General features: G+C 49.1%; 1 protein-coding gene and 1 pseudogene across 2 annotated transcripts; one reads left to right on the top strand and one right to left on the bottom strand.

The window, feature by feature from the left end:
- The window catches only part of LOC120720349, a 20,014-nt pseudogene extending 10,313 nt beyond the window's left edge, over positions 1-9,701 (top strand).
- Positions 9,207-24,151, bottom strand: aars2 (alanyl-tRNA synthetase 2, mitochondrial (putative)). Of its 2 annotated transcripts, XM_040009995.1 has the most exons (22): positions 23,568-24,151; positions 23,058-23,246; positions 22,831-22,976; positions 22,570-22,761; positions 16,319-16,463; positions 16,097-16,242; positions 15,912-16,020; positions 15,776-15,814; positions 15,546-15,660; positions 15,256-15,383; positions 14,974-15,112; positions 14,730-14,899; positions 14,538-14,651; positions 13,505-13,645; positions 13,285-13,422; positions 13,103-13,206; positions 11,601-11,709; positions 11,401-11,526; positions 11,076-11,186; positions 10,806-10,889; positions 10,278-10,391; positions 9,207-9,960 (listed from the first exon to the last, which is right to left on the bottom strand). In XM_040009995.1, the coding sequence occupies exons 1-22, from the start codon at positions 23,994-23,996 to the stop codon at positions 9,796-9,798; spliced, it is 3,153 nt and encodes a 1,050-aa protein (XP_039865929.1). In that variant the 5' UTR covers positions 23,997-24,151; the 3' UTR covers positions 9,207-9,795. The 2 variants fall into 2 exon arrangements, 1 of the variants encoding a protein (XP_039865929.1); XR_005692905.1 differs by lacking the exon at positions 9,207-9,960 and having other exon boundaries at positions 10,358-10,391; positions 10,982-11,186.
- Positions 24,152-24,171: the final 20 nt, after the last annotated feature.

The following is a 24,171-nucleotide window of genomic DNA, read 5'->3' as shown; positions in this document are numbered from 1 at the left end:
CTGCTTCGTAATATTACGTACTGAATTGGACTTTTCAAATGTTGAAAGTAAGCACAATGTTTCATAACTCGTGAGGTAATCATGCAAAGCAAGAAGGTTTTGAAGTTGAGGTACATCTTTGGGTGAATCAGGTGATAAGTTCAAGTCCTGTGCCAAATGCATTAATGGTTGTACAGGATGTAGAGCAGCACTGATGTATGTGGACCTGGGAACAATGAGCATGCTGTTAAATGTGCTCAGTGCCCCAAAGTCCCCCAAACCAATAAGGAAAATAAGGTTACAAAGAGCCAAGAGCTATCTGTAACACACACTTGTTGATGCAGAGTTAAGCAAACATCAGCGAGCTGCACAAACCTAGACAAGCAACAAAGGCTTCACTGGAGCACATCTAAGACTAAAGATGTGATCACTGATTTTGGGACGAGCACTTACACATGAAGTCCTCTTCTAAAGTGCAGGGGTGTGTTTATCGACTCAGGGCTGAAGTTTAAAGCAAACTGAAGCTGTGTGCCAGAAGCCTCATCGGCGACTCTCGAGCCTCAGAGGCTTTCTCACTCGCACTTTGATAAAAACACGATGGTTTCATTTCATCAGCTTTTACTGATTACATGTTTAAGTAACAGCTGATTGGTGAAGCATATCCCTGTACAGCAGTTAGCAGTTGGCCGTTTGCACGGCGAGTCTCAGCTGTTGTTGTTGTTGTTTGCTGCCTGTGAGGATGGATGAGTGCAGAACAAACGGCCTACAGGTGCAAATAAAATAACCACAACCTGAATCAAATAAATGCCTTGGTAGGATTCAGAGATGCCTCCGTCTCCAGGTCTCACCTTCTTATTCTTCTGCGGTCCGTATAAAGGTCGTTCTAACGTCCGCCTGGGCCCGGACGTCCTCCTGAGAGACCAGTCAGTGGCTCGCAGTCACGCCTTCATCAACCTGAGGGAGGTATGCGATCGCTTCAAATTGCCACCCGGAGAGTACGCCATCGTCCCGTCCACCTTCGAACCGCACCGCAAAGGAAGCTTCGTTCTGAGGGTGTTCACGGAGAAGGAAGCCCACACCAGGTCCCGACTTCAGGGTGACAGGGTTACGCTGCATAACCGCTACACAGTCTGACATCTGCTCTCCTGTTTCAGCCCCATGGAGGAGAACGCCGACCTCCAGGAGGTGCATGATCCGCTGTAATCACACTTCACGTTTTAGGAACGAGACGTCTGAGCTTCATTCATTAACATGCAGCGTTCTCCTTCCAGCCCGACATCAGACACGAGGACGTGGACCCTCACCTCAAACACCTCTTCATGCAGATCTGTGGAAACGTAACAGCAGTTTTTATGTCACAGTTCTTACACGGCTTCACTTCCTGTCCACAACAAACATGTTTTCATATTTTCCAGGACTCGGAGATCTCCACCTTTGAGCTCCAGCAGATTTTGGACAAAGCGGAGTAAGAAGAGTTTAACGTTTCACCGGATTGGGCCCACAGGAAAGTCCCGCTGATGGTTGTGCTCTGCTCTGATTTCAGGGTCGGACATTACCACCGATGGCTTCAGCCTGCAAACCTGCTGTGACATCATCAGCCTGCTGGATGTATCCTTCATACGAAATCATGACACGCAGACAGTATCACATGCTAACGTGTGTTTGATAGAGTTTTAGGACACGCCTCCACTGGAAACTACAAAAAACACAGAAAACTTCCAGAATTTTCTAACATCCACGCAGTTTACAGCCCATCAGCAGAAAACTGATACCTGATCAATGAGTGATCGAACTGACTGAGCAGTTAGAGAGTGTGAGCCAACCATCGATGATGCGTGTGACTCACCTGTGTGGCGTCAGGTGATCAGGTGTGCGGTTCCTGAACTGACCTCAGACTGACGGCAGCTCCAGACTGGGCCTGCTGGGTGAAGATGCAGACGTACCTGGTGAGTTCTCGCCTGTGTGTGAGCACTGTTACAGCTTCTGTCAGAGTCGGCATGGCGATGACCTCACTGCTCGCTTCTGCCGTGTGCAGGAGATCTTTAAGAGTCACGACTCGGACGGGTCTGGCACGATGAGCAGCCACGAGATGAGAGCGGCTCTGGCTGAAGCCGGTAAGACTCCTAGTAGGAGTGGGCGGGGCCAACCGACGGCCCCTTTCAGCCCACTCCACGCACTTCCACAAACTCTCCTTCAAAGCTGACATCTACTGCTGTGGGAGGAGCTACAGCAGGAGACGTATCCATGATTGGCCCTCTAAGGTGGAAAACAGAGCTCCTGGACAGGTCTACCTGGCATGCGTGTCTCATCTGGTGGCTCTTCCTCTTGTGTTTCAGGGTTCCAGCTGAACAGCACAGTGATCCAAGAGATTGTCGCTCGCTACGCCGACAGAAGCTACGCCATCGACTTCGACCGTTTCATCGGCTGCTCGATCCGTCTGGAGATGCTCTTCAGTGAGTTCCCACCGCTCCTAGTATTCCCACTGCTCACACTATTCCCAGTATTCGAACTGTTCCCACTCAGTGTTCCCACTGTTCCCAGTGTCCTCAGCTGTCTGTGGTTGTGCTTGTACGTAACGTTTTAAATGTTTTCTTATTTCCCACTTCAGGGATGTTCAGGACTCTGGATCCAGCTGGACCTGCAGCAGGTAAACCACACCTAAGCAGTGCAGTCCCTCTCTTATTGGCTGACATACATGACATCATCACTGACCTCATCTCCTTCTGCAGTGGCTGTGCATCCGTCTGGTGATTATTGATCACCACAGAACGAATTGGCGGCCGTGTGATGAAAACGCTGTTTCAGGTGCACACAGGAAGCACAATGACCTCACGCACAGGAAGCGTGACCTCAGAGAGCTGGCTATTAAAAACCCTTTTGCTCAGTTTTCTCCTCCATCAATCAATCAATCAGTCTTTATTTGTACAGCAGTGTTGGTGCAGGTCAGGCAGCTGATGATGACTGTTGCTTCTGTGCAGGAGCTGACCTCCGACCCAGAGTTCATTGTATCCGGGGCCTCGAGGACCGACATCTGTCAGGGAGCTCTGGGTGAGAAACCGCTGTTCTTTGATTACCTGCGCAGGTAACGCAGGTGACCCGTCAGACCGGAAGGACCGGTTCCTGTAACTGAAGGAAGTCCAATCGCACCGCCGCGTTCAAATCATTTTATTTGTCTGTGCGACGATTGCAGAGCACGCTCGTCTGAAACGTTGAACAGCCAGCAGGGGGCGACTGAGAACACCAGAAGGCGGAGCTAATGGTAATGTGGCGTTTCTGGCGTGCAGAGAATCATGCACATGTTTGTGTGACTTTTATACGTTAAAATAACGTTCACGCTGCTCGCTGGTGAAGACTGTGCCGCCGTCTGCACACCAGAAGCGGCACCTTTCTGTACCTTTCTGTACCCCATTTCTGCAGAGTCCGCCCCACCCACATCTGATAACGTTAGTGGTTCATATTAAAGTAGATAAAAGTAAATTCTTTTAATCGTATCTGAGTCGATCAATCGATAATGTCAGTCGTTAGAAAACGCACCCATGTGCGGGGGACACCTGAGACGGTCTGTTTGTGTTTCACATCCACAGCAGACACACCTGAGCTGGAAAATTCCACTCAGCTGGGTGTGTTTTTTAACAGGTGTGTGTGTGTGGCGAGTGTCATCTTGTCAACACAAACTATAAACATGCTGACAGGTGAGTGGGTGGCAGTTACTTCACTGTGACGTGAGCCTGTAGTCTAGTAATAGTTTCTATAGTAACAGAGGGAGACGCCCAGCAGAGTGTAGCCAATCAGACGGCAGCTTCCCCTGTAAAGGTGTCTGACTCCAAACAAGGAAATGGGTGAAGTTTTCTTTGAAAACAGGTGTGAAAAACACCTGAGGCAGGTGTGTCATCCACCTGTCAAACATGTTCTGTTTACATCTTACAGCCTGTAGAGTAATCAGAGTATCAGCTGACTGCGTGGCATCACAGGCCCATCGGCAGGTTAAAGGACCAATCAGATTTGGCTTTGATGTCCATCAGCAGTTTCCCCTCGCCGACTTCATATTCTGTGTGTGCATTTTGTTTATTTGACTTAAGTCCCACCCCCTGTCTGTCGTCGTCCAGGTGACTGCTGGCTGCTCGCTGCCATTGCCTCTCTGACCCTGAATGAAGAGATCCTGGCTCGAGTGGTCCCGCAGGGTCAGAGCTTCAGAGATGGAGAGTACGCCGCCATCTTCCACTTCCAGGTAGACTTTCAGAAATTGCCCCGCTGACACCTGCACGTCGTGACGGCGGCTTTGCACTCACTAACACGTCTCCGGTCACTCTAGAATAGAATAGAGTAGAGTAGTCCTTTATGGGTGCTCCACCCGACAGGAATTCAATTCAGTTTTATTTATAAAGCACATCAAGGCGCTTTATATTATACAATAATAGATACAGAGAAAAACCCAACAATCATATGACCCCCTATGAACAAGCACTTTGGCGACAGTGGGAAGGAAAAACTCCCTTTGAACAGGAAGAAACCTCTGGCAGAACCAGGCTCAGGGAGGGGCGGGGCCATCTGCTGCGACCGGTTGGGGTGAGAGAAGGAAGACAGGATAAAGACATGCTGTGGAAGAGAGACAGAGGTTAATAACAGATATGATTCAATGCAGAGAGGTCTGTTAGCACATAGTTAGCAGTGTGAATGACCCGGGGGAAGAAGCTGTTGGTGAGTCCGAAGGTGTGGGACCGGACTCACCTGAGGCACCGACCACAGTTGGTGGGCGGGGTGCGAGGGCTTACCTGTGATGGTTTACCTGAGACAGGAGGATCTGGCGATGGGCTCCAGGTGTGGCAGGGGTCAGCCAATGATTTTTTTGGGTGGTGTTAATGACCCTCTGGGCAGACTTCCTGTTCTCAGTCGTACCAAACACCAGGAGAGCTCGCTCTCCACTGATCATCCTCATCATTTCTGCTACACTGGCAGGGCTAGGGGCCAGGACTCTCCTCTTCGGGTTTTTGGGGGATGTTGCAAACTCCGGGTCTGATAACAGGCACCACACCCGCAGTAGATGTGGTCGGTGTGAGGTCTCGCAGCAAGCTATCAAATACGGCGCATTTCTCGACTTTTAAAAAAAATGCTATGCGTCGCCAGGTGTTTCATCGGATTTGAGGTGTTACCTCCTTTGCACAGTATCACAGTATCAGCTTAAAGCACTTGCTGCAGGCTGCTGAGTTTGCATCTTTTGCTGTGAAGTACAGCCAGACTTTTGACCGCTTCACCTTGGGCATTTTTAATCTGTAGCTCTGCTCTAAAAGAACGTACGTACCTGGGCCCGCCTACTATCCTCGGAAACGTAAAATGATTGGCTAGAATCTAAAGTGTATCACAGCTCAGGAAAAAAAAGCACCGAAATGTGCGCTGCTTTTCAGTCTGGTTACTACCGTTTATGTCAGAACCGGTGCCATCATGGCACTGGACACCGGTACCCATCCCTAGTCACGTGTGCTCCGCGACATGTCTGTGTGGCTGTGAGCAGAACATGAGCACAGCATGAGCTGCTCTCAAAGCTGTTTTGACAGAATGAGCCACCTGAGCAGGTGTCCGTGAGTCTGCCCCTCCCTGCTCAGGCGGAGGCTGAGTGTCTGCTGCCTCCTGCTGGCAGGTCGCTGCAGGAGTGAGACTGGACTGGCAGGTTAGGTGTGAGGTCAGACAGATGCTTAGATTACAATAGAAGGCCTTTATTGTCACTATACAGTTGGACAATGATATACAGAGAGGAGAGGAGAGGGCAGTCGATGATCTTTTGTGTTGTCTTGACTACACTTTAGTGCAGCTGCCGTACCATACTGTGATGCAGTAAGTTAGCAGGCTCTCAATGGACGAGCGGTAGAAGGTCAGCAGCAGGTTGGAGTTCAGCTTGTACTTCCTGAGGACCCTCAGGAGGTGCAGCCACTGTTGGGCCTTCTTAATGACCGCTGAGATGTTGTCTGTCCAGGAGATGTCAGCAGAGATGAGGACACCAAGGAACCGGAAGGTGTGGACCCTCTCCACACACTCCCCGTTGACGTAAAGGGGGGCCAAGTCAGTGCTGTGTCTTCTGAAGTCAACAATGAGCTCTTTGGTTTTCTTAGTGTTCAGTGTCAGGTTGTTCTCTGAACACCAGGCTGCCAGCTTCAGGACTCTGTAGGCTGCCTCCATTCCCTTTGAGATGAGGCAGCCTACCGTGGTGTCATCAGCAAACTTGATGATGAGATTGTTGTTGTGGGCCAGACTGCAGTCATGGGTGTAGAGAGAATACAGGAGGGGGCTCAGCACACAGCCCTGTGGGGAGCCGGGGGCGGAGCCTCACAGTCTGGGGCCGGTTTGTTAGAAAGTCCTTTATCCAGGCACATGGTGCTGGCGTCCACGGTGCGCTCAGGTCATCTCAAGCCTGCGTGCTGACAGCTGCTGACGGCTGCTGTGCGGCATTGGTCTGTCAGGATCGCCTTGAGGCGACTGCTGTTGCGATTTGGTGCTATAAAGACAGAGCTGGAGCCTCTTTCATCAGATGACCATGACCTTTAACCTGCAGAGTCTGAGCTCAGGTTTGCTGCCATGATTGTATTAACACACCTGAAGGTGGCGGAGCTGTAAACTGCCCAAACTCCTGCCTTAATAGAGCTGCTCACACTGATTAACAGATCAGTTAATCAGTGTATTGATTATTGTCACCTGGCTGCTGCTGTGAGGTGGACTCACAGGTCTGTGACCCCGACCGTTTGTCTACCTGTAGACAACTGTAGCTGCCTCCACCAGTGTGTGAATGTGAGAGTGAATAAATAGTGGCATTGTAAAGCGCTTTGGGTGCCTTGAAAAGCGCTATTTAAATCCAATCCATTATTACCTGAGCGACAGACTGCACATTTCCCACAGGTATGTGGAACAGGTGACGTCAGTGGTTCACATCAGTAGAGGAGGGAAAATGAATAAAGTCCGAATAAAAGTGTTACACGCTGGTATCATTTCAGCGTCCAACGAAAACACGAAACCACTTCAAACGAGTGAACAGGAAGTGCAAAACACTCATTCCCGCAGCCCTGTATCTGTAAAGCTTTTATTCTGAAAGCCTCTTCACCGGTCTGTCTGTGATCAGAGGACTCTTACTATGAAAAGTCTCTGAGGTCAATTCCCTTCCTGAACTCTGCCGCAGAAAGATGGAACTGGGAAGCTGGGGCTGGTCGAGTTTAAGGTGCTGTGGACCAAGATCGAGAACTATCTGATGAGTACAGGCCGGGAGAGTGTGATGAAGGCGAGGGTGGTGGAAAGATTAGTACACCGGTTCCTCTGCGCGCTCACCAAACCTGACACGCACACATTCTCACTAATCAGGTGTTATGACACCTAGCAGCAGGCTGCCGCTCTTTCATGGCGATAACGTCTCATTTGTAGCCACAAAAGTTTAACATTATCTCATGCAGAGCTTAAATAATGCATCAGAGCACCACCTAGTGTTGGGTTTTTGCCACAGCTGCCCCAAATTACCAGTATCAATAGTTAATCCACCAGTGTGCACAAACACTTCAATCTAAATTAAGTTTTTAACTAAAATAGATAATTACTGCTGCTACCATGGACTCAAATGTACTTTTTTTACTTAAAAAATAATAAAGTATATTATTGTCTGTGAAGGTTCTCAGTCATCCAGGTCATCGTAGTCTAAGGAGCTTGGAAAGAAAAAGCATCTGGACTTCCTTAAGTTGCTTTAAGACATTTCAACTATCAGCAGAGAAGCTTCTTCAGTTCTAGGGTCAAATGGTGGAGAGTCCCAGATTCAAACCCAGTGGGATGATGATAATATGTTCTATTATTATTGTTTTATTATTATATGTTGTTAAGATAAATTAATAGTTAGTTCATTACTGAACAGAAGCAAATTTTGGTGGTTTGACGTTGTGATTTATTAATTAGTGACGGCTCAGAGACGTCCACACTGTAAAAAATATTCTTAGTTTGTTAACTTGTTTTTGACAGGCGCTTTAAATCTGTTCAGGACTGTATATGATCATGTTGCCTGGCAACCGCATTAAAATCCCAGGTGAAACCAGAGTGCGTCACTGTCAGATCTCTGGAAGGTGGCGCGACCGCTCGCTGGAGCAGCCCTCTTTGTTCTAGTCTTTGTGCAGATGATCGCACAGCTGATCGCACAGCTGGTGTTGGAGCTTGTTGGTCTGGTGACTCAGGCGGGCTCTCCTTCAGTCCTCGTTTATAAAGTGCTTTAAGAACAGAGTGGCGCTCAGTGGGGTAATTAGCCTGTAGCGCTTCGCGGCCCGTTTGACTCGAGCTAAACAAGTAAAAGAATGTTTGTGGCAGCTGCTCGAAGCTTTATTGATCTGCTGTGATATTGATAGCATCGATTAGTTTGGTCCTAGCGCTCCTTCATCCTCCATCCGCTGTGCTGCCTTTACCCTAAGATACACAACCGCTTTGTGCCCAATTACAAAAGAGGTGGAGTTTGCTGCAATCAAACTCCGCCTCTTTCATGTGATCTCGCTCGTAGCTAGAGTAATGAATCCCAGACGTGTGCCTGATCATGTAATTGCACACCTGCTGCTTCAGTGACGCCGGACAGCGAACCCATCCTGGAGCCAGAGGTCATTCCACCGGGCATTGGCGTGCTGATCTGACGCCGCTGTGATGCGTTTCTGTTGTCAGAGTCTACTGTGACAGGGACGTGGACAATTCAGGGTCCATGAGGTCGGCGGTGGAAGACGCAGGTGAGCTTCGTCAGGCCTGTTTGCTTGCTTGAGTGCTTACCTGTATGTGCTCACATGTGTGACCTCTGTGTGCTGCAGGTTTCTCCCTGAACAATCCGCTCCATCAGGTCCTGGTGGCTTGCTACAGCGAACCCGATCTCACCATCGACTTTGACAACTTCGTGGGCTGCTTGGTGCGTCTGGAGGCCATGTTTGGTGAGTCGTCGCAGCCCTGAGTCACAGATGTTTCCATCTTCATCCTCCTCTTCATCCTGTCCATTTCCTCTCTGCAGACGCTTTCAGCGCTCTGGAGAAAGACGGGTCGGGAACCATCGAGCTCAACCTGATGGAGGTACCATCTTCATTATTAACCACACAGCGATCCTCACTCAGCGCTGACGACGCTGAAGCAGGCTCCACCTACTGGTGACTCTAAGCAATTAAGAGTTGACCTTTTCATGACCCCTGAAGGGTTCCTCACCTGTAAGGAGGCGGAGCTCTGAGTGTAATGAAATGACAAAACAGTGAACAAAGTTTTTATTAATATTCAAACCCAAAACAAAGACACAGCATCTCTGCAGGACACCTTTAAAGCTGCTGAGACTCTTATTTAGAAAGTCTACATGTTTACTTCCTGTTCACAACAGGAAGTTCAGGTGAATGTGAAGCTGCTGGTTTCTTGTTTATAACCAGTCTATGGGTTGGACAGGTCGTAGCTTTATTCAGGAAATGAAACTTTATTCTGAAAAACAAAGTTTGGTTTTAAGCTGAGTTGTCACCCCTGGCAGGCATTTATTTTGAAAGCCCAGACTTGGTGAGGGATCACCTTTGAAAAGATTTAGGTGTGTTTGGTCACATGATTTAACACCTGTGTTTGTGTCGCTGCTCTGAGGTCCTCGAAACGCCAGGTGATGAACCTGCTGGGTGCTGGTTTCTGATTGGTTAATCCTCCCTGTGCTGTGATAAGCTGAGTGTTTCATAATGTAACCTTTCACAATAAAGACAATATCGAGAGCATGGCTGTCTGTCCTCTTTGAAATCAAACTTCATGTGTTCAGAAAGTTCGCCTCAGCCTATCATCCAATGAGAAGAGGGTCTCTTTATGACATCATCACTGCATTCTCTGGGAGGCGAACTCCTTGGCCCACCTCAGAGCCTCGGTGATGTCATTGCTGTTTCCTGTTCCCTTGGCAACCACCTCTGAGCCACCGGCGCTCCCGTTGAGGTGGTAACACACAGCCACTGCCCAATCAGAAGCGACGAGGGATGGCGAGACCTGCAGAGGAAGGGGCGATCAATTAGACGCTTCCTTTTCCTGATCAGACATTGTCCAATCAGCTCTGAGAATGTTCACCGTGTTTTAGTGATAGAAAGCTACCGTCAATAGAGCACTGTTACCACGGTAACTGACTGAGCATTTAACTGTCTTCTGGAAGCAGAAAAGTTGAGTTTGATCTCAGAATGAACTAACTCAGAGTTTCACTTACACCTTTGTTTAAATAAGAACGGCTTTTTTGATGTCACATCCTGTTAAGCCTCACATTTAAGACAAACATCACAGTGGGCGGAGCCTGGCTGCTTAATGGTAGTTACCTTGGGAACCTGACAGGCACACAAAACCTTGCCAGAATGCCTCTGGTGAGCGAGCAGCATCACATGACTGAGAGGAGCAGTGGAGCTCAGCTGGTTCACAGTCTTCATCAGAACCTGAAACATTAGAACCACATCAGAGCAGAACCTCAGTGATCCGACAGACCCAGGCTCAGGATGTCCCCGCCCCTCTCTGAGCCTGGCTCTGCCGGAGGTTTCTTCCTGTTAAAAGGGAGTTTTTCCTTCCCACTGTCGCCAAAGTGCTTGGTCATAGGCGGTCATATGATTGTTGGGTTTTTCTGTCTGTATTATTGTAGGGTCGACCTTACAGTATAAAGCACTGTGAGGCGACTGTTGTTGGTGCTGCATAAATATATTGAATTGAAAGTTCTTCGTTCCCACTGTCACCTAGTGGTAGGACGCTTCTTGAGGCACCTTCAGTGATTTTGTGCTGCATGAATCAAACTGAACAGGGATTAAAAGCATGAATTTAAAGTGTGTGGCGCTTCATTAGGAACGGTCTCTACGTACTGACAGAGAGCTGGTCTCCACCAAGTCCACCAGCAGCTCCGTCCTTCCGTGTTTCTCCTGCAGGGCCTGAGCTTGCACTGCCGCCTGAGAAAAGCATGATGGGAAAAGAGTGTCAAAGCAGCAACACACTCAAACTGTCCCCCATCACACAGTCAGGTGGATCACACGTAAATCACCTGGGTTTAATGACATCATCAGCAGAGCACCAATGGGTGGGGGTGTAATCAGCTCTGATTGATTAGCCCTGCGTGCGTCTCAGGGCGTGCTCACCTCTCTGGTCTCCAGTTTCCTGACGGCGGTGTTGCTCGTCCTCTGCAGAGCGCGGAGTCGACTCTGCAGCTCTCTGCGCTGCCACTGTGGGATGGGGGTGTTATCCACAGCCTGGGAGACACAGCACAGGGTCAAAGTGCACACAGGCTCACACGGGAAGCTGGGACGCGCGCTGTTCCTGGGTCAGTCCACAGCCTCATACACAAACTGTTTGGGTGTCTATAGATAATATTTCCTCTGCTGATTATAACTCACCTGTTTAAACTCTATAATGTTTGGATTGTTAGGGGCGTGGCTTCTCTGACTGACAGGTCATCATACTTACATCTGAGAGGACGCCCACCTCCTTGGAAAAGCACTGGGCAGTGTCCAGGCAGGAGGGGGCGGAGCGTCCAAGTCTGGCTGACAGCGAGTCGACGTCCTGAGATAAAACGTGCCCCGCCTCCCGAGCCTGAGAGCACAGAGTGTTAAAAGAGCTGCGTCTCATTTTATTCCACCTAATCATTATGTCATGACTTCACTGACCCGTGCCGCTTCCTGTCCCGTCACGGCAACGATCCGACTGATTCCTTTCACCAGCTGCCTCTCAGAGACGACCACCAGGTCCTCGATGGCGCCGGTCTGCAGCAGGTGACTGAACACAGAGACGGCCGGCAGAGCGCCAGGTGACACGTTTACACCTGCTAGTTAAACTTAACCTCTCAAACAATGACAGGTCACATGACATCTGATTATCCTGACTCATGGCAGCTGTAATATAACTGTAAATAAAAGATGGAATGGCTGCTGTGACGTCATCCCCTGGTTTCTTATTTAAAGCATTTTCACCTCCTTTTAACCTGAGGGGCGTGTGTGTGTCTGTGTGTGTGTCTGTGTGTGTGTCTGTGTGTGTGTGTGTGTGTGTGTGTGTGTGCCTGTGTGTGTGCCTGTGTCTGTGTGTGTGTCTGTGTGTGTCTGTGTGTGTGTGTGTGTGTGTGTCTGTGTGTGTGTCTGTGTGTGTGTGCCTGTGTCTGTCTGTGTGTGTGTGTCTGTGTGTGTCTGTGTGCCTGTGTGTGTGTGTCTGTGTGTGTGTGTGTGCCTGTCTGTGTGCCTGTCTGTGTCTGTGTGTGCATGCCTGTGTGTCTGTGTGTGTGCCTGTGTGTGTGTGTGTGTGTGTGTGTGTGTGTGTGTGTGTGTGTGTGTGTGTGTGTGTGTGTGTGTGTGTGTGTGTGTGTGTGTGTGTGTCTGTGTGTCTGTGTGTGTGTGCCTGCCTGTGTGTGTGAGTGTGTGTGCCTGCCTGTGTGTGTGTGTGTGTGTGCCTGCCTGTGTGTGTGTGTGTGTGTGCCTGCCTGTGTGTGTGTGTCTGTGTCTGCCTGTGTGTCTGTGTGTGTGTGCCTGCCTGTGTGTGTGTGTGTCTGTGTGTGTGCCTGTGTGTCTGTGTGTGTGTCTGTCTGTGTGCCTGTGTGTGTGTCTGTCCGTGTGCCTGTGTGTGTGTCTGTGTGTGTGTGTCTGTGTCTGTGTGTGTGCCTGTCTGTGTGTGTGCCTGTGTGTGTGTGTGCCTGTGTGTGTGTGTGTCTGTGTGTCTGCCTGTGTGTGTGTCTGTGTGTGTGTCTGTGTGTGTGTCTGTGTGTGTGCCTGTGTGTGTGCCTGTGTGTGAGTGTGTCTGTGTGTCTGCCTGTCCGTGTGCCTGTGTGTGTGTCTGTGTGTGTGTCTGTGTGTCTGCCTGTCCGTGTGCCTGTGTGTGTGTCTGTGTGTGTGTCTGTCCGTGTGCCTGTGTGTGTGTCTGTGTGTCTGTGTGTCTGTGCCTGTGTCTGTGTGCGTCTGTGCCTGTGTGTGTTCCTGTCTAGCTATCTTCATGAGGACCAACAGTCACACACACCGGTCCTCACAAGTTTGAAGTCTTTTTGAGACTCAAAATGTTGTTTTAGTGTCAGGGTTATGTCAAGGAAGGTCCTCACTAAGATAGACACACACACACGCACACACACACACATACAAGCCCGTTCAGCTGTCTGTGTGTGTCTGTGTCCAGGTGAGCACAGACTCACGTTCCACAGCAGAGCTCCACAGACGTCTGTCTGTCCGACTGTTTGTCCAGCAGCTCGGTGACCGGCAGCTCCACTGACACGACCCGAACAGGATCAGGATACACCTGCAGAAACAGGTGACGGTGGCAGGTGAGACAGCAGGTGAGACAGCAGGTGACCCAAAATGCGAAGTTTGAGCTCACCTCGTCCACCGTCCTCAGGCCGCTGATGCCGCGAGCTCTCTGGAGGGGAAGCTCCTGACTGTGAACAATCTGATTGGCTGAGATGATGTCATTAACGCACCTTTCCACTTGCTGCAGCTGTGACACGCTCAGAGAGCCCTGAGGACAACACACAGACGCATCAGAACCTGCGCGGCCTGCACCACGCCGCCATTGTCGGGCTCACAGATGGCGGCCTGACCTTTACGCTGAAATCGAAGCGAAGGCGATCGGCCGACACGTGCGAGCCTCGCTGCTGCACCGAAGCGCCCAGAACCTTCCTCAGGGCGAAGTTCAGGATGTGCGTGGCCGTGTGCTTAACCATGCAGGACAGCCTGTGCACCTGGAACCCCAACAGGAAGTCAGCAGAGGAAACAAGAAACACTCTTACAAGGTGAGAAGAAAGGCGGCAGCAAAGAAACTGAACACGGCTACACGACACAGCGCCGGCGGTAAAGACTGAGATCAGCACAGGTGGAGGTGACAGATTCGCCACCAGACCCAAGGCAATTCTGGAGGAGGCGGTGCCTCGAGTCAGCGTCGCAGGGAATCAATCTGTTTCACTCATCCAGGATTTGAGGTTGATGGAGGAATTCGAGGATTCTCACCGCTTTTGTTCATCGTGGTCACAGAATTGTGGTCTGATTAAACTGAAGGTTAGATGTGATGAGCTGAGAGATGATCCCAGCCCGACTTTGGAGCCATCACCGCTTGTCCAAAGCATCGGGTCCACATGTGAATAAATGTGCGTGTTTAATGTGCTCAAATATGTTTCTCTTCCTCCTAAAGTAAAAGACGTAAAGAGAGATCGACCCACCAAGAGTCGCCGCGGTGATGTGACTGATATCAAACTGTGGACGCTGACACAGAGGTCACAGATGCTTTAAAGCCAACAGGTGGCGGCTCAACAAATTTAACGAAGCGAGCCCGAGATTCTCCGTTCAGATGACCGTAGCGTCTCCATCGCTGTTGAGTAGTCGAGGTTTTTTGCTGCCGAACTTTTCGTGCTGCTGGTTTTTGCATTGTTGTTTCACCTTCAGACCGAATTAACTGAGCTTCAGAGCGACAGCGGCCTGAGAGCAATCGAAGCTGCAATCGAGCACTTTGATGCCACAGCTCCGACTTCATGCTGCTCGTGTTCGCTCCGTGTGTGGGAGCGCTGGGCTGTGCACACACCGTTACTCTGGCCCTTAGTGAACTGCCCCTTTAAATGTCAACTGAACCCAGCTGTTTACCTGATCCAGGTGCAGCTGGAGCTGGTCGCCGGTCTTCAGGTTGTCGGCCGCGGTGACCCGATGGACCACGTAGCCCCCCGCCCGGACCACCGCCTCCACAGGAAAGAGCACGTCCTGAGAGACAGGAAAGAGGTGGAGTCATAGGGACACAAAAATGTTTCTCACGATGCACTGAGGGAGGCGCCTGCTGACCTGCAGCTTGTACAGGGTGAAGTAGCCCTGGTCATGTGACTGGCCCCCCTGCTCGGCGTAGAAGCAGGTACGGTCCAGTATGACGCTGCAGCGCTGACCCTCGGAGACCTCCGACACCAAAGCCTGCCCGTCGTAGAGTGCGAGAACTGTCGCACGGCACGGTGGGAACACTGGGAGGAAGGATATGGACATCATTAGCTGACCACCGAGGCTCAGGTGTGTTACCTGTGCAGGTGGAACATACCGTATCGACCCTCGGCCAGGCGGTAGTCATATTTGAGACTGTCGTCGGTGTGAGGAACGCCAAGACGCTGCAGCTCCGTCAGACTGAGGACGTCCAGCGTCACCTGGGCACGGTCACCTGCCTGCAGCTCTAAAGCCACCTGAGACACACAGACAGGTGTGTGGATCTCATTCCAGTAGACAATGAAAACCTTTGTCTTTTCAGAATAAAAGCAGCCTTCTCTGTCCTTCACAGTAAAAGCCCTCACTGTTTCCAGATTAAGACGAGTGAATTAAGCCCCACCTTCTGGTTCTCGGCAATCAGGCGGTCCAGCTCCTGGCGGTCTACATGGACCCCCCTTTCCTCCAGGATCAGGTCCACCAGGTCCAGAGGGAAGCCCAGGTCCCGGTGGAGAGACCAAGCCACTGAGGCTGCCGGAAGAAAGGAAATAATTAACCAGGTATGAACACCTGAGCCCAACAGGTGGGCTCGGCTCAGGCCATCGTCAACCTCAGACTGTTAATTAAAGGCTTCATTAACATCCTGATTAACTCAGGTGTGTTCACGTGGTCAGAGTCTGGACCTGGACTGACCGGGGAAGACTCCATGTTTGTAGTCCTTCCTGCTAAGCGTGCGCTCGATCAGCCTGCTGCCCTGCTGCAGAGACGACAGGAAGTGAGCCTCGTTCTCGTTGATGATGTCCACAATCTGGAAGACAAACACCATCTGATGACAATTTCCTGCTATATCACGTGACCCAACTTTCATGATCTGACTCTGAAAGTCAGGAGCGATGAGGTCAGAGGTCATAATACAAACTCACCCGGTCTGTCTCCTGGTGCAGCTCTGGATAAACATTACCCTAGCAACAGAAACCAAGTAATCAATAAAACAGCCTTCAATTTACTGTAAAATGCAAAATAATGTAGGTTCAGAGGCATTATGGGATGGCGTTTTACCAGCAGGTCGGCGACGGTGGGAACTAGGCTGGCGAGCGTTCCCTGGGGAGCACGAAGGACCTCGACACAGAACCGAACCGCCCGCCGTAAAATCCTCCTCAGCACCAACCTGACACCCACACACAGGTAAACATAAGATGCCTGCCTCTGGCGTCACGCTGACAGCTGATTGGCAGGTGACTCACTCGGCTCCTGACATGCCCGGGTAAACTCCGTCAGCGATGCACACCGATAATGTCCGGACGTGGTCAGCTACGACTCTGTAGGCCAGATCCACCTGACCAACATCCACCGCCCCCATCCTGCCCCTATACGGCTCCACCCCCGACCTCTGAGGACATGGCACACGTGTCACCATGACAACCTGCGCAGGACACCTGTGTGTGCTCTTGTGTGTGCCGGCATACCTGGTGGATGGCGTGCAGCAGCGGTGTGAACAGATCGGTGTCATAGTTGGAGGTTTTGCCCTGCAGGACGCTCACCAGTCTCTCCAGACCCATCCCAGTATCCACACTGACCTGGGGCAGCAGCCGCAGACTGTGGTCCACCTCCCTGAGACGGGATGGGACCAAGATTCAAGACAAAGGAAGTAACTACGCACGGACTAAAGTAACTACACATGGACTCTAAATTAACTACGCACGGACTAAAGTAACTACACATGGACTCTAAAGTAACTACGCACGGACTAAAGTAACTACACATGGACTCTAAAGTAACTACACATGGACTAAAGTAACTACGCATGGACTCTAAAGTAACTACACATGGACTCTAAAGTAACTACACATGGACTAAAGTAACTACACATGGACTAAAGTAACTACACATGGACTCTAAAGTAACTACGCATGGACTAAAGTAACTACGCATGGACTCTAAAGTAACTACACATGGACTAAAGTAACTACGCATGGACTCTAAAGTAACTACGCATGGACTAAAGTAACTACACATGGACTCTAAAGTAACTACGCATGGACTAAAGTAACTACACATGGACTAAAGCAGACCTTCCCAAAGTGTGGGGCCCACCCAGTGCTTTAAAGTTTGCCATACACACACAGTACGGTAATATTACGTTGAAGCACAGTACGTATCACTCCGCGAGGCTCCTCGGTAGCCATAATGCTCCGACAATCCATCAAGCCTCCGTAGCTTAGCAAAGTTGTACTAAAACATTTTTTGACAGATTGCTGAGCGCCGTGCAGCACATAAAATCAGTTCGCGGTCATCAAGCACAACCAGAATTCATACATAAGGTGCGCTGTCAACTTTTGAGAAAATGAAAGGATTTCAGGCCATGCATGGCGTTAGCGTGGTTAGCACGTTGACGCCGTCCAGCCCCACGCACGGGGCGATGCGCAGTAACTCGTTAACGGAGATTTGCCGTGTCCAGCTTGTCACTGCCTGCAGGTGAAGCGATGGGGGAGGAGGGGGAGTTGTGTTCAGTGAAGGAGAGGCGAGGCCGAGTAACGTTGCGTAGAGACAAAAGTGGACGAAAGAGAGGCAAACCTATGGCTCCACAACTATAATTATAACGTAACATAGACTATATCGATATAAAGGATATTGTCACATCTTATATCTCGTATAAAAATATATCGATATTTTTAAAAAACCTCGATATATCGCCCAGCCCCAACTACACATCACCTTGTTTTACTTACACATATTACACAGCTAATGTTCCATTCAAACAAAATCGCGGCTCTTCCTCTGCATCACATAGGTATCACTTTCTAGTTTTAACGTATTGTAACGATGGTTAAATGTTATTTTACAGTGACAGGTTGGTTCTCTCTGCACGCTGTTGTTGTTTCTTTAAGATACATGTTTGGTTGTGCTGCAGGAAAAAGGGAGTTAATGTGTGCAGGAAGGGGAGGGGGTCTTCGTTGTTGTGTGACTGTACGGGGCTGAAGTGAGGTGTTATATGAGGGCACCCTCCCCTGAGTTAACGGCCCGTTTGCCTGTGTTACGGAATAAACGGACAAACTGAGATCAAAACGTCTGGTTCTTGAGAACGTTAAAGTGTAACGATCCCATCTTTCCCAAAGTCTCTCTCCTTTCTCCCTCTGCAGATGCAGTGAGAAGGTAATCTATTCCATATGATGGATTACGTTAATAATGTCTATGACCAGCTTCTGTGTGGGGGGGCTTGTCTGCAACCAACATTTAGTAATTGCCTTTTTGCATGCAACCATAATTATTTTCAGTAAGTGTGAGTCTCTTTTATTTATATCCTCAGGAGTTTTCCCAAGGTACATGGTACTAAAGGAGAAGTCCAGTGTTACTTCCAGTGCTACACCAGCATTTATCTCTTCCCAAAAGGTCTTCAGTTTAGGGCATGACCAGAAGACATGGAAGCAACCTGCAGCGACCTCCCCGCACTCCCTCGAAGCGCCTGAACCACTTATTTTGGATTTCTGCTTTGGTGTGATGAAGAATCTACTTAAATTCTTCCATCCAAAATCTCGCCATGTTAAAGAATTTATGCCTCGAGGTGCTTTATATAATCGATGACTGACATATGTTGTTGAGCTCTTTTTCATAGATATGAAACTTCTGTACACTTTGCCTATAGTACCTCTTATAATGTTCTCACCATAAGCATCCATAAATATTTGGATCACCCCACTAGCATCTGCGTCAAGCATTCTAATTTCCTTCCGGAAGAAGCTCCGAACCTGTAGGTAACGATAAAAATCTTCCCTGCCGATCTCGTAAATCTGACACGTGTCCTCAAAATTGATCAGCTCCCCATGCTTCACTATCTTACAGATCGCAGTGATTCCATGCCTGGACCACTCCCTGAATTTATGGTCTAACAATGCTGGAAGGAAGCGTGGGAGATACGCTGGCCATCCCAGCAACCCTATTTCCCTATTAAGACCAAAAACTTTAATCACATCTGTCCATCTTTTCAGGGAAAAACTTACACATAAATTTTGCATCTGATATGCCTGTGGTAAACTCTCAAGAGACCCCACAACAGACTGTATTGGGAAATCCATCAAAGAAAGCTCAATGTCCTTCCATTTTGCCTCAAACTTAGAGTTACACCAGCACACTAGAGGTCTGATCTGGGCTGCCAGATAGTAATCCTCAAAGCACGGTAGAGCCATGCCCCCCGCTCACCAGGCTGCTGCATTGTTGCATATCTCACTCTCGGCCTTTTATTTCCCCATGTGAATCTTGAGCAATGCATATCCCACTCCCTAAATTGTTTTGCTGGAACCTCCACTGGAAGTGCTGCAAACAAATAAAGCAGCTTTGGGAGGATATTTATCTTTATCGCTCTAACTCTGCTGCCCAGATCGAGGTGGAGCAGACCCCACCTCTCCAGATCTTCATATATCTTCTTGTTCACCCGATTATAATTAACTTCATATAACAATGCAGGGTCTTTTGTCAGCAGGATCCCCAAATACTCCATTTGAGATTGATGCCATCTGAATCTATATCTAGCTACCAATTGTCTTGAGGGGTTAAAAAAAGAACGTCAAGATGTGAGTTTTTTGAATGTTTAGTCTATAACCAGACAGTCTGCCATATTCTTCCAGTATTTCCATAGCAGAGGGATTCCCTCTTCCAGGTTTCCTAGTGTTACCAGCACGCCATCCCCGTTGTAACCCCCTCGAGTCTCTTCCCTGATGCATTGAGCAAAGGTTAAAGAGCAGTGGGCTCAACGGGCAGCCCTGCCTGCAGCCACGTTGTAGTGTTATCCGATTTGAAAGGCTTCCATTAACTTTGATCCTCGCTGTTGGAGACATAAATCATTCTTATACACTGAACAAACCTGTCACATAGCCCAAATCTCTTCAACACATGAAACAGAAACTCCCACCCGACTGTATCGTATGCCTTTTCCGCATCAAGCCCAATGAGAACTGTTCCAGTTTTCCCTTTAAGTATCTGGTCAATAATATGAATGGCCCTTCTGATATTATCGTGTGTTTGTCTGTTACCAATGACGCCTGTTTGATCCTCCAGCGTGGGCATCAATGTACTCAACCTCTTAGCCAAAATCAGGGCAAATAGTTTATAGTCTATATTTAACACGATAATAGGTCTATACCCTCTGGGATCAGTTTTATCCTTCCCTGCTTTTGGTATGACAGAGATATACGCCTCCCGCCACGATGGTGGGAGCGCCCCCCCACTCAGAGTGTAATTAAAAGAGGCCTTTAGTAGTGGGATTAAGGGTTCCCTCATCTGCCTATACCACTCTGGTGGAAATCCATCACATCCTGAGCTTTAAAAGTCTTGAGTTTTGAGAGCCCAATGTTAAGCTCTTCTGCTGATATTTCTCTGACGAGTTTTTCATTCTGCTGCTTACCTATAAATGGCAGATCTAAGCTGGATAAGAAATTCTGAATCTTATGGTAAATGGCCTGTATTTATATAGCGCTTTACTAGTCCCTAAGGACCCCAAAGCGCTTTACACATCCAGTCATCCACACATTCACACACACATTCACACACTGGTGATGGCAGCTACATTGTAGCCACAGCCACCCTGGGGCGCACTGACAGAGGCGAGGCTGCCGGACACTGGCGCCACCGGGCCCTCTGACTACCACCAGTAGGCGGCAGGTGAAGTGTCTCGCCCAAGGACACAACGACCGAGACTGTCCAAGCCGGGGCTCGAACCGGCAACCTTCCGATTACAGGACGAACTCCCAACTCTTGAGCCACGATCGCTCATCTGCTTTACCCGGTTGTGTGTATAGCTCAGCGTAACATTCTTCAAATGCGCTCTGAATTTCTTCGAGTTTATTAGTTATCTTATTTGTTTTTAGATTTTGAACTTTATGAATGTTGTTGCCTCCTGAGTCTCCATGATAATAGCCTAGCAGCTTTGGGTCCTGCCTCATACCACCGTTGTCTATTATATTTTAATTTTTTTTTCAATTTTTTCACTTAAAATTTTGTGGATCTCCTGTTTAACCAGCCTCATCTGCTCCAATACGCGGGGGCACCTTGTAACGGTGTGCAGTTGCTCCAATTTTTGCTCTCACCTTCTTTAGGACTGCACATTTTGCAATAATTTTACCCCTAAGGTATGCTTTAGCTGCTGGTCATGATGTCGGTTTGGATATGTGGTGAGAGGGAAACATGAAGGTGATACAAATCATACATATATACCAACAACACAGTGTACATCACTGTCACAACAGCGTTTGTTTTAGTTCAAAGGCTTTATGGTTTTTCCTGTAACACCTGGTGGTGCAGTCGATGATTTTTTGTCAGTTCAGCCTTTTATATTATGTTTAACCCGAGTGACCACCCGGTCAGCTGGTGGGTAACGGGCATCTCCAAAAACGTTACAGCACTTGTGCAAATATGTGATGTCTTGATGAATCGAGCAGATATTTGAAGTTTACACAGAAACTTTCTCGCATGAAAACATCTTAAAAGTTTATTTTGTGACCCAGAAAGAGTAATATTTCAAACTCCGCCCCTCTGTGTTCCTGCGCCACTGCCTCCTTTGAGTTTTGGACTAAATGCATTCTGGGATATTGCATTTCGTCATTTCGAGCTGATTGGAGACCAAAACAGCCAATCAGATTTTTTTGCATCCAAGTCTGTGATTGGCTGGTTTTGTGGCACAGATATAACGGTGTAGAGAAAGAGTTGAGCGCACACGGGCAGAAATGTTGAGAGCACGAGCGACACATTGCGAGCGAGCGCAAATGCAAAAACTGAGCGAGAGGGGCTGCTGTTGTGTGTGTGTGTGTGTGTGTGTGTGTGTGTGTGTGTGTGTGTGTGTGTGTGTGTGTGTGTGTGTGTGTGTGTGTGTGGATAATAGCAAACACTGAAATACAGTTTTTGCACGCAGCAATGAATTTTGTTCACTCAAATTCAGCTTTTCTTCGCTCAAAATAAATTTCTCCTCAAAATGAAACACTTGCACCTGCAAACTTTTTTTACGTGCGCTCAGAATAGTGGCACAAAAATGACGCCATATTTCTGGGGCTAGCTTTAAACCCAATCCTCATAGTTAATCCCGAATGATCAGATAAATCTCTGTCCTATTAAACAATCCTTCACTCTGTGGAGGTCTTTACTAAAAGTAAAACAATAATCAATCCTCGAGTACATATCACGTCTCGCTGAATAAAATGTAATGCGTTCATTTTTGTGTAAATATCTCCATATATCTATAAGCCCCAACTCAGCATTGTTTATACTTGTTTCTCTAATTTAGTTCCCCTCCGGTCTCGGCTAGTTGTATCCCATTTTGGATGGAGAATTGAAATCTCCTGCACATATACATGTTCCAACACTTTCTGTGGCAATAAGTCTGAATATCTCCTTAAAGAACCCTGTACTACTACCAGGGGGTGCATATATATTACACAGCGTGACGTCTTCCTGTTCCATTTTCCCTTTCACCAACACAAATCTTCCCTCTTTATCTTTATGTTCTCCAGTGAACTCAAAAGCTAGTTTGGTATCAGAATGGCCACTCCTCTTTTTTTCCCAGTTCTATGTGAGGCATAATAAATATTTTTGATCCCCGTTCTCTTCCACTCCTCATGTTCTTCGTTTGATATTTTGATTTTTAAACTTTGAATCTATCTTATGACTAAGGTAGTCTCATGTGGACTAAAGTGGTCTCAGGCAGATTAAAAGGTCTAGGTGAGTCATGTACCTGTTGTACTGCATGAAGACCAGGTTCCAGATCTCCACCACCTCTGGGCTGTCAGCGTTGACGAGCGCCGCCGCCTCTCGCCCACCGACGTGGTCGTAGTGGATCTCGGTGCAGGGACCACAGGGCCCCGTGTCCCCCATCTCCCAAAAGTTGTCCTTGAGTCCGAATGGCAGCAGACGGTGGGTGGGGACCCTGAAGGGACAGCAAGGGTCAGCTGACCTGTAGCAGTGCGGCCCCAGCTGCAGACAGATGTGCACCTACCCGATCTCCAGCCAGATGTTCCGTGTATCCTCATCAGCTGGCAACCCTGCTGCTGCATCACCGCCAAAATAAGAGACATACAGCCTGTCAGCAGGTATCCCATAATGCTCTGTGAGGAGGCTCCATGCCATCTGACACGCTTCCTCCTGAGTGCACACAGAGCAGAGTGAGCCTCTTTTAAACAGGAAGTAAACTCCCACCTTAAAGAAAACAGGAAGTGGACCCACCTTGAAATAGTCTCCAAACGACCAGTTTCCCAGCATCTCAAAGAAGGTGTGGTGGTAGCCGTCCCGGCCCACGTCATCCAGGTCGTTGTGTTTGCCGCCGGCTCGGACGCATTTTTGGCTGTTGACCACGCGGCGGTACGACGCCATGTCGCTACGAGGGTCCGCTGTGCCCAGGAAGATGGGCTTGAACTGTGAGCGCCACACAAAGATGGAGAGAAGGCTCTGATTGGTTAAATCACAAGGTTTTTTTTTTTTTAAAAAGTGCTTCTCACACGCGCGCACACACACACACACAATAAAACATCATACACACAGAAGGACATACGCAGACCACTTCCTCCCCTGCCATCTGTGTTTACCTGCACAGGTGTGACAACTGTTGTTAATCTGGACAAAAATATTCAATAAAACGAAACATCAATAAAGTCTAATCGATCCGCAGTCAGCCTCTGACAGGCTCTTATTTTGAAATCTCCCGGTACCCCCGGACCGGGTCGGGTCTGTACTGACCTGGTTCATGCCGGCATTGACGAACAGCAAGCTCGGGTCTCCTCTGGGCCGGACCGGGGAGGACGGGACCGGCAGGTGTCTGTGTTTGTCCCGGAAAAACTCCACGAAGGCGCTCCGGACCCGGGCGGCGGGCAGCGGCGGCGGTGAGCCGCTGAAGGAGCGCTCTGAGGCGGCGGAGAGGAAGCCCGGCGTCCCGCTGAGCGGCCGGAGCCTCCGCAGGAGCAGCCTCATCATCCAGATCACAGCGAGCCGAGCCGAACCGGTACCGCAAGGACCGCAAGCTGCCAAGACACGCATGCGCACAGCCAGCTGTTTCTTCTTCTCGTGAGGGTGTAAAACCGTCAGAGCTGCGCCGCCACCTGCTGGTGTCACGGTGGAACCGCAGCGTGACGTCATACACAGCTGAGCGCAGGTTCTCCTGCAGAACATCAGCTGATCACGGAACCAGAGAGAAAGGTGACGTCACGGGTCCCCGTCGGAGAGTAACTAAGAACTTGTACTGCAGATTGAGAGTACAGCTGTCTTTAAAGTCACGCAGCAGCGCGTTTCTGCTGTTTCATTGTTTACGCCTCTTGTCCTCGGCCTGGAAGCTGCTGTCCCCGCG

This window comes from Simochromis diagramma, unplaced genomic scaffold (genome assembly GCF_900408965.1).
Source record: "Simochromis diagramma unplaced genomic scaffold, fSimDia1.1 OVJJ01000578.1, whole genome shotgun sequence".
In the NCBI taxonomy this organism is placed as follows: Eukaryota; Metazoa; Chordata; class Actinopteri; order Cichliformes; family Cichlidae; genus Simochromis; species Simochromis diagramma.
The sequence above is the reverse complement of the archived record's forward strand: the minus strand, read 5'-3'. Positions and strand labels throughout refer to the sequence as shown.